Consider the following 13,745-nt stretch of genomic DNA (forward strand, 5'->3'; position numbering starts at 1 on the left):
ACAGTGAAACGTAATCCACAAGATGAAACAGCGGTCTCGCAAAAACACGTTTCTTTCGTGGAGATTATATGTTATTGAACAAAAAAAAAAATTTCATTTTCCCTAAGAAGCTTATTTTAGTATTGTTCTGAAAAACCCTCAAGGGGAAAGAAAATATTGAAAATCTGCTGTGAAAATTCTACGTGGAGCACAAAAAGTATTCATAAAGATAGTTTGTGGATTGTTTTTTTTGTTTTTTTTCTTAAGCATAGATATTAAAAAAAAAAAAAAAAAAAAAAAGATAATACACACATTGGAATATGTTAGTATTAAAAATGTTGCAGTATCTGGGCATTGTCAAAACCCGTGTGATTGCAAGGAAGGTTACAGAAATTCCTGTTTTGCTTCTCAAGGCAACGTTCACAAATATGTCAGTCTCTCGCGTTTACAGACAAAGCAAACCTCGGGACAGACATCAGACATCGTGGACTCTTTCACGTCCTGACTTGAGAAAAGGAAAAAAAAAAAAACTGTTTTAGTCTTTTAGTCGACGGAATGAAATGTACGAGCTCCTTCATGGCTGGAATGTCTGCGTTGAAACAAATCATGTGTGTCAATCGTGGTATTTTGATTTCAAAGATCTGGAATGGAAGGCTTTGACCTACAAGAATTCAAAATGGGAAACTGTCATCTCAGGCGGCAGCGTGTGACATTTTTCTAATTTATGAATCAAACCATTTTTGGTCGTGGACATTTTTAGGCGAGGGAATATTGGATAAATATAAAAAAGGTATCGGATTTATGGCCTTAAAATGAAATGTCTACGTGATAGACTGCAGATCCTTCAGTTCTATGCTTCTTTTAGGCTTTTTATGTTCCTCGGTGCTGCAAGTGTATGTATGAATGAGTGTGAATGTGTGTGTGTGTGTGTGTGTGTGTGTGTGCCACAGTGAGGGGTGGTCCGGTCCTCCCTCAGATGTCTTCTGGGTCTCCACCTCGCAGGCCTCTTTGGCACTTATCTAGCGTCTTGTGGTAGGCGCGGGCGATCATCGAGCTTGGTAATTTGCGTTGTGGCGCGAGCGAGACCTTTCCAGGACTGCGCGGCGATCTGTTCACAAAAAAAAGGCAGAACACACACACGAACACACACAGACACAGACAAAAAAAAATCAAAAACCAGAGAAAGAGAGACTGGGAAAGAACAAGAAAGTGTTGTTACATTGATCCATGCTGGCACACAGGAGCTCAACTAAATGAAAGACTGTATAGGAAAAAAACTAAAAGGAGGCACAGAAAATAGACTGAAAGCAGGGAAGAAACAACATGAAGCAAATCCAGGCTGATTGAGAGCTGAGCAGCAGGGGAGAAGGGGAGAAACAGAAGAAGCTGCTGGAGTGGAGGTGCTTGTGTCTGGTGTCATAGTAACTCCATTCAGTTCCTGATCCAGGCTTCTACTCAAGAGCCCCTCAACTATTCTCACATCAGATGCAGCATATGCACAGGAGACAAAGTAAACACACACACACACACACACACACACAAACACACAGCCCAGGAACACACAAGCGGTTGGAAATCAAGGAGGAGGCAGAAGAGTAATGACTGCATATATATACGGTACGTACACATCATATAGGGACACAGACAAGGCAACAAGGACTTCAAACGGGCGTCTTTGTGCGGCGAAGGGCTGCAGCGGGTTTTACGTTAACAATCTCTAACGGAAAAAACACGTCTCGAGCCGAAGTGTGGCCTCAGATTCTCTCCTGCTCCTGAGTGATGATGTGCTGTAACATACATATATATATATATATATATATATATATATATATATATATATATATATAAAATAGCACATTGTCATTTTATCCAATTAGATTTGTGTTTCTCTTTGTCAGAATGTGACAGTTTGTTTGAAAAGTGTAAACCACATTTGAAAAGAATCCTGTCAGACATTCCTTGGAAACTGCATCCATCTGTACATATTTATATATATATATATATATATATATATATATATATATATATATATATATATATTACATAACACCATACATCAGCAACAGCTTTTCAGTGTTGAAACTATAAGTAAAAGTAGCACGTCCTACACCCCGTGGCTCTTTAGTGACAGCGAATGTTTCACCGCCATGTTTGTGGTCAGAGAGACGGGGGCCAAGCACACTTTAGGTCCGCGCCGTTTGCCAGCGCTATGACAGAGTCAAGCAAACACTGCCTCCGCCGCCGTCGTCCAACCGTGGCTGCCCAGAAAAATGCCCGTGGCATCCAGCGGGGGGGGAGCCAGGTGGCAGGTGGGGCCCCCCGGACACGGAGCGCGGAAAGCACGGCCACGGAGACGACTGACTGCAGGCAGGCAGGCACACCCACACAGGACTCCCAGGTATTTCCGAGCACGCCCGCCACCGATATATCCATTAGTCAGTGCCAGCTGTAGGGTGCCAGGCGTCCCAAGCTGGCCGTTGTTTAATGGCACTCGCTCCATCCATCATGTCAGGTAATGAGCTGAGAGTGACTCTGATGACTATAGGACAAAGCACACACACACACACACACGCGCACACGCGCGCGCACACACACTCATACTACAACCATCACAGTCCAGAACAGAGCGCTCTCCTCCTTCAGATTGGATACAAAGCATCATACAGATGGCGCACAGGAGGAGAGATAAAGAAACCACAGAGGGAAGGAACAGACATTTTTTTTTAAAGATATATTTCTTGTATTCTGCTTCTTCCAGTTTAAAAGTCAATATACATCCCATATGAATGTATGTTAAATAAATCAGTGACGCTATTGGTTTGTATATCCACACGCTGTTCAGTCTCGAGTAAACACAAAATAAATAAATGACAAATAAAAACCCTGCCAATCATTTGCCAGCCCAAATTGCTGTAACCCCCCAATTTCTGGTCAGGCCGTTTTTCCTTTTAACCCTCCGTTCTTTTCAGAGGAGCGTTAAAAGCAGCTCGGGCGAATACAGACTCACTGTCTCCACTGAATGCGCGAGTCACCTCAGGTCACATTTAACACTGTAAATAGGAAAGGGAAAAAGCATGTTCGCTCTACAACCGAGATCCCTAAATAAAATTGAGAGACAAGTGAAAAGAATAGAGCAAACCGGAAAAATGTTCGGAAACAAGTATAGGGTTTAAATAGAGGGCAAATAAATAGTACATTTACCAGCCAAGTAAAACAACATTACATAGCACATTTTTTTTCTTCAAATTACAATAGACTTTATGAAGACATTACAAACGGATTACCCCCCCCCCCTCAAAAAACACCTCAGGGCTCCAGCCCACATCTTACCCTCAGGGTACTCATCATTTAACCTGCACCTTGATTCAAAGAACAGGTGCATGATACAAAGACTAGAGTTTGCTATTAGAAAAGGCAGCAGGTTTGCAACTGCGTAAACCGAAAAACAACAGAGATATTATTATTCGCCTGGCCACTGGATGCAACCGTCAAGGAGCAACATTGTATTGCACATTGTCAAATTACAAATGAAAAGTGTCCTCCAGGTGAGGAAAAGCTTTTTTACTCCAACCGTCTGAATACATGGGAAATCTTTAGTCAAAGACGTTGCAAAAATGAAAAACTTGCGGGGGGAAAAATGCATCTCCCATCTGAGGATCCACCGGTGGAATGAAAAGCTATTGGCTTCTGATAAAGACTTTTCTGTTCCTATCTTCAGGTGAATAAAAGCCCCCATCTTTTCCCAACTCACATCAATCTATCACAACAATTGAACAAACAGCAGCTATTTCTACTGGGAGGGAAACATTACAACTAACCTCTGCTGAATTGAATACACACAAGCAGAGAGGGAAACACAGTTAGATTGGGGGGGGGAAAAGGAAGAGATCCACACAAAGGATAAACTCTACAGCTTTTTTTTTTTTTAGAGGTCTGATTGGTGACTCTTTCTACTCGCGTTTGGTTTTGATGGCTTTGTTACCTGCTTCTCCCAGAGGTGACATCTTTTTCCAAGTTACAGCGGGAGCGACACAGAGGAGCACAAGAACACAGAAGAAGAAATTGATAAAAAGAAGAGGAGGCAATCCGTGTTACAGCAGGGAGAATGTTTGGATATCAAAACTTAATTAAACGCTGGCTGGGACTGTTTCTCAAAAAATGTTACTGAACGCACCAGGGATTTCAGTGAATGTGGGCAGATGGAGATGTGGGTAACTGACACACACACACACACAGATAGAGATAAATGGAAGTACACTGTTGCTTTAAGGTCCAGGTTTCAATGTGTAAAAATGAGTGACATCTAATAGTACAACAAATGGAAGACTCCTCTGCTCACCCCATCCCATTCAAAAGCACTTCAGGGAACTACGGTGGCCTGGACATACACTACCTGAAAGCATGTAAACACGATTACAGCTCTCTCTACTCCATTCCATTCGCTCTGCCTTTTTCTTCCTCCTTCTGTCAGGTTTATGTGGGCAGAGATGTTCTACTTCATTCGCACTTGAACATGCAAAACACATGATCTGGTTGGTTTTGTCCATTAGGCTGCTGTAGGTTAAAAAACAAACAACGGTGGTAGATACAAAAGCTTTATTCTAATGCTGTGTTCACACGGATTTTCCGGCCCAGCGAGTTTACATAGAAAGTCAGTAGCGAGGTTCTCAACGCTAGTGTCGAAAATAATCAACTTTGGCATAGAATTGAGATTCTCCCTGATGACGTCACATACTTGCTGCCAGCCAGACTTCAAAATGGAGGAGGAAATGATCATTTATGTGTGCGGTCATGTTGCTGTATGCACTCTATCTCTTGTCGAGAGTCTCTTGTGCAGAGAAGAAACCGCATATTTGACGACTTGGCTAGGCCAGGATTTCCATGCGAAAGTATCGAAGGAAATGGTCGGGAAACAATGGCGGCTTTGTCTCTGCAGACGTTTCCGCAAGAGATAGAGCGCAACAATGCTTCTGATATTAGCCATGGTTGATGGTGAAATATGTTCGTGACTTCTGTCTTTTCGTTACGGCCAAAACACGCCGGCGTTCAGAATGAGGCAAATGCACGAAAATGCACTAAAGTGATCCTGCGATTGACGCAAATCTGCTGTGGTGTGAACCAAAAGCAAGTTTTGACTACTTTTGTTTTTTTAGCCTACGCAAAAAAACCAAAAGAGTTTTATTTAAAAGCAATTATACGCTATACACATTTTTGATTACGATATGCCAACAAAACCCTCCTAGAGGTCAAACACTGGACCTTTAAGTGTTGTGGTTGAGTGTTTGAACACATGTCATGATGATCCCCTACTTCAAGCAAGAGGCAGTGGATACGACAACGGTAACCGGAGAAGAAGCGAAAGCAGACGCCTTAACAACGAAAGAGACAACATCAGCCTTCTCCTGACTGTTTGCAAGGGCCTCCAATGAGACATCATTTCATGTTATGACAGATGAGAGAACTGCACTTTCCCAGATGGATTCCCAAAAACAGATTAAATACCAACAGGACTTTTATGTCACTGTCATCATCGGCTAATTGCTCAGAATTACATTGTGATGAAGGACTCTACGATGGTGCAAGAGCAGGAGAAGCTGCCAGTCATCGATCAAACACTTTCAGCGGAGGATACTCTGAGAAATGATCTCACGTTGGCCAGCACAAACATGCGGACTTTTTCGAAAAAAAATTACGCTACGTTGGTTAAATATCGTCTGGGTAGCATCAGACTCTGGGCCAAAAAAATCTAAACATGGCAGTCACATTCATCACGGCCACAATAACAAGGTCAGGTTCACACACTCACTAATCATGTGTGTAAATAGCTGCAGAAGACAAACAGGATGCATCATTAAGAAGGGAACAGAGCTGTATCTGCTGTGGAATACACACTCTGTTCCACGTTTATTAGATACACCTGGCTGAACACCATGAATTCTGATACAGCAGCCCTGCACTAAATTGTCCTACACGAAGGTTAGAATGTTCAATTGTGATCATTTCGGACAATGTACTTTGCCGTGTTATTGGATTGCGAAGCACTACGTGGACACGTGTTTGTGCCGTTTGTATCTATATACACGGATTGGCTAACTTACAGAAATATCTCAGTGTATGAAAAAGACAAAAATATATCCCGCAAATTATCCATTATCCTATCCGTCCATTATCTCTACCGCTTATCCTTTGAGGGTCACGGGGGGAACTGGAGCCAATCCTACAAAATTATAATAAAGATAAATCAACACTGCTATAAAACAATTTTAATAAAACTGAACATTATATAGCCTTTGTGAGGGGAGGATTTATTGCAGCAATGTCGTACGAGATTGCATTAGTTTAACTAGGTGTACCTAATAAACTGCTAACGGGATGTGTCTTTGCAAACAATACAATTACTTACTCTTTTGCAGTAAACACATTATTCCTCTGACATGTCACTGTCCTTCCTTTACTTCAATCTCTCAGAGTCACTCTTGCACTTTACATCTTGATGAGATCGCGCGTAATAAACGGGATTAAAATTCCGCGCGCTGCCTCATCGACACGTCGCGCTTCCTCCTCCGTCAAAAGAGGGAGGCGTCGGCGGCACTAGGCCACAGCCGCCAGCCGCAAAAACCTTCTATCACCTCTTTTCATCTACCCCACCTCCCTCCCCCTGTTCCCCCCTCTTCTGCCTGCCTCCAAGCTACAGAGTAATGGAACTCCCTGCACAGAAACAAGATACGGTGTATAAATGGGATGCAGAGGGAGAGAAGCTATTTCTTCCTAGTGAAAGTTATGGTCCCGGTATCACAAAACTACAGTCGTGGCAAGCACAGGCCCTCATTCAGCGGTAAGAGTAATCACCCCAAACAAGAAGCAGGGAAGGGAGAAATAGTACAACTGAGGAAGAGGTGAGTTCTGGGGTGGAAAGCGTAAGAAAAGAATGGGGGGAGTGGGGTGGGGGAAGGCAGGTCGAAGAGAAAGAGAGTCAGTGACCCTTTTTCTATCTGATGTTTCAAGTCACCGTTGATATAAAAACAAGTATTACAGAAGATTAATGATTACACCAGCATGTTTTCATGTTTCGTTTGGTTCTCTCCATCAACTCCGATTTTTTCCTCCGTCCTCGTAAAAGCTATATCACGAATGTGATTGAAATCTGACAAGTCCAGGGTATTCGTGTCCAAGTGAACGCCGGTACGCACAAAACATACAGATATACCCAGATGTAGCAGAGCTAGCTAGCGGCTATTTGCCAAGTACTTAAAGAGAGTATGCCCGTCATAATCGATGCCCATCATACTCGAAGCTAGCTGACTATTTAGCTAGCTGCTTTCATAAATCGTCAGTTATTTTCTGACATTAGTGTTCAAAGCTCAACGGTCCTTTGGATGTATATCAAACCAACATATTCCAATGCATTTCGACATTGTAACGTGCTTATTTGCGAAAATATATTACAACGGAATTGTTCCTCTGCAGATGTGGCCGCCATCTTTGTTGAAAAAAATCAGCCGGCTCACTGAATTCGCAAAGCATCATGGGTAATTACGAATGTGATTGAAATCTGACAAGTCCAGGGTATTCGCGTTCAAGTGAACGCCGGTACACACATCCAAAACACCGACACTGGCTATTTGCCGAGTGCTTAGAGCGAGTATGCCTGTCATACTCGAAGCACTCGGCATATAGCCGCTAGCTGACTAGTTAGCTAGCTGCTTTCATAAATCGTCAGTTATTTTCTGACATTAGTGTTCAAAGCTCAACGGTCCTTTGGATGTATATCGAACCAACATATTCCAACGCATTTTGACATTGTAACGTGCTTATTTGCGAAAATATATTACAACGGAATTGTTCCTTTTGCAGATGTGGCCGCCATCTTTGTTGAAAAAAATCAGCCGGCTCGCTGAATTCGCAAAGCATCATGGGTAATTACGAATGTGATTGAAATCTGACAAGTCCAGGGTATTCGCGTTCAAGTGAACGCCGGTACACACATCCAAAACACCGACACTGGCTATTTGCCGAGTGCTTAGAGCGAGTATGCCCGTCATACTCGATGCCCGTCATGCTCGAAGCACTCGGCATATAGCCGCTAGCTAGCTAGTTAGCTAGCTGCTTTCATAAATCGTCAGTTATTTTCTGACATTAGCGTTCAAAAGCTCAACGGTCCTTTGGATGTATATCAAACCAACATATTCCAACGCATTTCGACATTGTAACGTGCTTATTTGCGAAAATATATTACGACGAAATTGTTCCTCTGCAGATGTGGCCGCCATCTTTGTTGAAAAAAAAACCAGTTGGCTCGTTGAATTTGCAAAGCATCATGGGTAATTTCATCTTAACACTGCGCTTTAAGCCCGCATCAGAGCTCACTACATTTTGAGGGTTGGGCAAAAATGTAGGGTTAGCGAAGGTTCTGGCACAGAGCCTTAGTATTATACTCAAGTTCAACTCCGCATGGTTTTTTTTTCAGTGATTGGAAGAAAATGCTTGTCTTTGCAATGTTATGCAATTCATTCGATTGTATCACTACATTATGTGTTATAAACAGGTGTTACATTCTCATTACCAATAAAGGATAGAATAAATGAATTCATACATTCAAGTTTCAGGCTCAAAAGGATTCTATTGAATCATTTCACTGTCTGTAATACAAAGAATAGACTAATTAATGAATCAATATTCTATTATCGGCGAAACCAGCGGTGTGAAACGGACAGAAAAGCAAGACTATAAAATCATCATCCTCAGTGTTTCATACTTTTGTTCATTCATCTTTATTCCAGCGTTGGATGATATGATATATTCAGCATGAATGTCATTTTCTGTTCACTCGAGACACGCGGAGGTTAAAAGAGAGTCTCTTTAGTGACACTGAAGAGGTTCTTTTGGTTCCAGTTTAGGCAAAAATAACTGCACAGTTAGATGTGAGTAAATATCGCTGCCGTCGTTTCACACGGACGCGAATGACAAACACGCAGCGACACATTCTGCCTCCCTGTGTGATCAAAGCGAGGAGCGCCTCACATCTGCAGCGGAAAAACACAACCGAGACGAGGGCGGCTCATTCACTACTTTGTTTTTTTTTCTTCGAACATTTCAGTTCGACTGGCAGACGCGAGGCGATGTGAATTCACGGCAACGCGTTGCAAGTCATCGGAAAAGTGCATTATTACGGAAAAAATGAGTGACGACAAAATGTAACGTAGTACACCAACACTACATACACATATTCCACATCGACTTGTTTTTACTGTTTGCCACTGATTACGCCAAATAAAGGGTTTAATAAATCAATTAAATTATTGTCTGTTTCTGAATATACAATGTCGTTGAATCCATCGCCCGCTCCACAAGGACAAAAAACATCTCCGCTATAATACGCAGAACAATATCATAACAGTTTTGCATATTTACACATGCCAAAATCCTACTTCATCTCTCAAAAAAAAAGGACGTTAATAGAGCCGTTCATTGTTTCAGCTGATGCGGGCAAATTAATTGACTTAGCCCTCCCTTTTAATCTCGTTTTGTGTAATTGGCTACGTAGATATATTGAGACTATATAATTGTGCCTCAACAACATTTCCACATATTGATTTTTTTTTCTTTTTTTTTGTTTCCCTCTGGATGTCCCTGAATGACTTTCAGAAACTCTCCGGATAATAAACAACTTAACTTTCAATCAATGCCAGTTTACATAAACACTTTGCATGCCAACTTGTCTGCGAATACGAGTCTGACGAGGTCATTATCACGGTCACGACGCATTAATTGTTGCACTGTATTCAAATCTGTAAAAGGCTTGTGGAAAAGATTGTACAGAAAAAAAAAACTCATAAAGATAACGTTACGCAAAAACCAGAGCTTGACGTGTGAACTTAGCGCGCAATAGTGAGCGGGATCTGCTACGGCAAAATGTTCCTGCTCTGTTTCTCTTTCTCCTTATACTTACTTCTTGTCTTTTATTCACCCCTATTACTGATGTCACCTCCGATATTTACAGCAAGGAGGCAGCCACTCCTAATTCCTTGACGGCTCGGGAATGCAGAAACACGCAATGTAAATATTCTAATAATGACCTAACTTGAAATGGACGCTAAATCTCCCGGTATTCAGATAAGGCATGCATGTGTGTACAAGTTCGTGTTTCTGCTTGACAGTTTGTATACAGAATTCGGAGGCAGAGTGAGTTTAACTGACAGTCTGTTGAGATAAGCGGTAACGAGGAGAGGTTCTGCGCGAGCAGGGTGGTCATAACACATGCAATTGGTTTTGACAGTGCTGGGATGTGGTTAATCTTTCCATGCCTCTATCACCTCTCTATCTCTGCGGGTACTGTGATGTGCATGTTTGGCAATTCTGGAGACTGACCCAGATAGTGAATACAGCTATTCTTTCCTCCTCCTCTCCCCCCCCCCCCCATCAGCCTCTCACGACTCTCTCTCCCTGGATTCCATTTTAATTCCAGACTCCCTTTGACAAAAACTGGGCTGTGCACCATAACTCATAACATGGCATCAGGGCTACTGGCCGCGCTTACCGCCTTTCCCCTTATTGCAACCGGCCCCGTCACACATTCATGTATAAACCCTTACAGTAAGAATGATCTTGATCTTAAAGTAATGCCTCCAGACTTGCTTGGCTCAAACTATAATTGAGGAGAGTACGAAACTGTTGCAGATGCACATATTTAAACGCTTTAAAAGGAAGAAAAGCACTAAAGTTTATCTCCTCAGTGAGGCAGCTTTTGACGGGTCTCTGTTAAGCACAACACAACAAGAGATAAGAAAATACATTTGTGTTTTATTGCCTCTAAATCCTGCATGCACTATATGAACTTTTAGCTCTGCGTGAATCGTATGTGTGTGTGTGTGTGTGTGGTAATCTCAAAATAAAATGAAGTAAAAGAAAAATCCATCATTCTCCTCAAAGCCCAGATAGCATTTGTTAGATGTATGATTGAAACCAACAAGCCTGACAGACTACGGGTTGCACGGATTCCTCTCCGGGCCCCTCAGGTTCAGAAAATCTCCTTAAAATATCTCCGCTGGACTTGAATCCTCAGTCACGGAACAATGCGTGCTGGCATTCTGGGATGCAGCATAGGCACAGACAGCTCAAATGAACAGTTATATGAAAAACACTTTTGCTATCGATCAGCACCTCAGGCAAAACTCCCATTCATGATTGTCCTCTCAGCAGTCAAGTTTCAAGAGGTACGCTTCACCTTAACCATGAAAGACAACAAATATCCTCAAGAGAAAATTCCTAAAAAACACAAAGCATTGCCTACCTGTTTGAGTTGCCTTTTCCCGTTTGACAGCGTATCCTCACCTTGGCTCAATACTAAAGCGTGCACTGTACTTCAGTCTAGTATTACAATGGACAGCACATTTTTATGGAACCGAACAGAAGGATTTTCTAATTTTACTCTCCCATTACTGTAAAGGTTATTTTTTTTTATAATCAGTCGTATAATGCAGAACTTTTTACGGTCAACGAAATGTCAGGAAACATAAGTAAGTTGCAATCTCAACATCCTGTCCACACCAACAAAGAAAGTTCAATGTTGTGAGACTATTTAAGGTAAGAAACTTTAGCAGTCACAGTCAAATGTTAATCCATCCATCCATTATCTACCGCTTTATCCTCCACCAGAGGGTCATGGGGGGGTGATGTGCCTATCTCAGCAGACATTGGGCGATAGGCGGGGTACACCCTGGACAGTTCGCCAGTCCATCGCAGGGCCACATATAGAGACAAACAACCATTCACTCTCACACCTACGGTCAATTCAGAGTGACTAATTCACCTAATCCCCATATCACATGTTTTTGGACTGTGGGAGGAAGCCGGAGAAACCCGGAGAAAACCCACGCACACACGGGGAGAACATGCAAACTCCTTGCAGAAAGGCCACTTGTTCCGAAGTTGTTCCAAACGGGGCTCAAACCCAGGAACCCGGGTCTTCTTGCTGCAAAGGCAAGAGTGCTAACCACTACACCAACCGAATGTTAATCCATTCTGATAATAAATCACTGTTTAACAGCTAATTGTTCAATCAAAACAGTGCAAGAAGTTGATGATTATATAATTCATTGAGAAGCTTTGGAGGATTTTTAATGGTGGAATTGTAATACACACAGTACACAAATGTTTCTGATTTGGGACTCCACCAGCAGCACAAGACTATGACCACAAGGCATGCACAGGAGCCATGGGGAGCACAGATGGGGCCTGTTTCAGAAGCCTGTGTTTCACAGGCCTGAGCCAGGAGAGAGAGTAATCCATCAGGCCAGGGCTCTCTGGTGCCTAGGGGGGGCATTAGCTGATCCTATAAGACTGATTGGACCTCTATGGGAGGCCAGACCCCCTGACTACATGGACATCAGTGCCTGGCTTGCTCCATTGAGGCTTGATCTGAACTGGACCAAGCCAAGCCAGTGACCTGCTTCAATTTGGATCCGGTGGAAGGAGCTATCTAGATCACAGACGACATTCTGCACTGAACAAGTTGTATGAACTCGGTGAAAAAAAAAAACAGCCTAAACTTTCACAATTTGCATCTTAAAGTACAAGCAAATTCAAAATAGTTCATTACCCAATGGATTCTAACCTTTTTCACGTACAGTATATTCGTCAACACTGCAAATGACATAGCCGATACCACAATTTAATGTGTTTAACGTGAGTGCAGTTAACATTATTAAGTAATAGGAATCAAATGACTGCGTCCCACACTCTTATGTGCCGATGAGTTCAGAGACGGCGTCAGCTGGAGAGGCTGGAAACTGCAGCAGCCAAGGCAAGCCGCATGATTGACAGGTGAAGGAGTAGACAGAGAGATAGTTAGACAAATGGAAGCTAAGATATAGTTTGACAGACAGATGGGAGCGTAAATGGATGGTTTGGCAGCATGATAAGGTAAATAGGCTGATGGATCACCAAACAAATGTGGGAGGAGGAAGGAAGAAAATCAAAAAGGAAGAAAAGAGAAGAAAAGCTTGCCCGCAGACAACAAAAGATAGGAAGCCAGATAGCCTGATAAACACAGATGGATTGTGCTGATACACGGGGAGGTGGGGCAAGATCGATAGATTGTTTTATTCTATTTGCTTGGCAAACTGGAGATTTGATGTGGCTGGAATCAAGCTCGATCTGTTTCTGACGTTGCCGGGCGTGACTGTTACAGATGGTGCGATAGCGACACATCTCAATCTTTGGCTCGTCTCTGTCGCAGTCTATCTTCGCCGTAGTGCCAGCACCACCTTCAGCGATGTCATCACTTCGGAGTGTTATCAAAAGGCTCTGCGTTCAATGTATCATTTGCTTTAAAAAAAAACGACCCACTCCGTCGATCCCCCACCTCAGGTGTGGGGCTGAATTAGCGAGCGTGAATCACACAGGGGTAGGGAGCCGTGTGGTGTTAACCCTCGGCACTGGTAAAAGACGTGGAGCTCGGAGGAACTGAGCGTCTCAAAATGGAGAAAGCGCAGGATTCGCATGGTTCCACTAAGATTTGAGCAAAAAACAAAATGGATGCCCTGACAACTCGATGCCTCATTACCGCTGCATGCGTTTATCATGTCAAAATGGAAGACAAGGGTATGTGAAGTTTAGAAGCAAAGGGTCTCCTAGTTAGAAAGGTGGCTTCTCTCCGTGGCTGCTTGAGGGACATGGGGGTGCACTGTAACAGCCTTGATGAGTGTTTCAGGGCTTATAATAGACAGGAAAGACCCAGAAAGCATGCCCTTTAGAGGTGCTGCATC

General features: G+C 42.8%; 1 protein-coding gene across 1 annotated transcript in view; it reads right to left on the reverse strand.

Annotated features, from left to right (window-relative positions):
- Window positions 1–416: 416 nt before the first annotated feature.
- The window catches only part of diaph2 (diaphanous-related formin 2), a gene marked incomplete at its 5' end in the record, with an annotated part of 361,962 nt that continues 348,633 nt past the window's right edge, over window positions 417–13,745 (reverse strand). Inside the window, one exon of the mRNA XM_083890769.1 lies at window positions 417–1,087. Coding sequence (XP_083746895.1) covers window positions 1,026–1,087 — 62 coding nt within the window. The 3' untranslated portion in view covers window positions 417–1,025. The remainder of the gene's footprint in view (window positions 1,088–13,745) is intronic.

This window comes from Microchirus variegatus, assembly GCF_963457635.1.
Source record: "Microchirus variegatus genome assembly, chromosome: 6".
NCBI lineage: Eukaryota > Metazoa > Chordata > Actinopteri > Pleuronectiformes > Soleidae > Microchirus > Microchirus variegatus.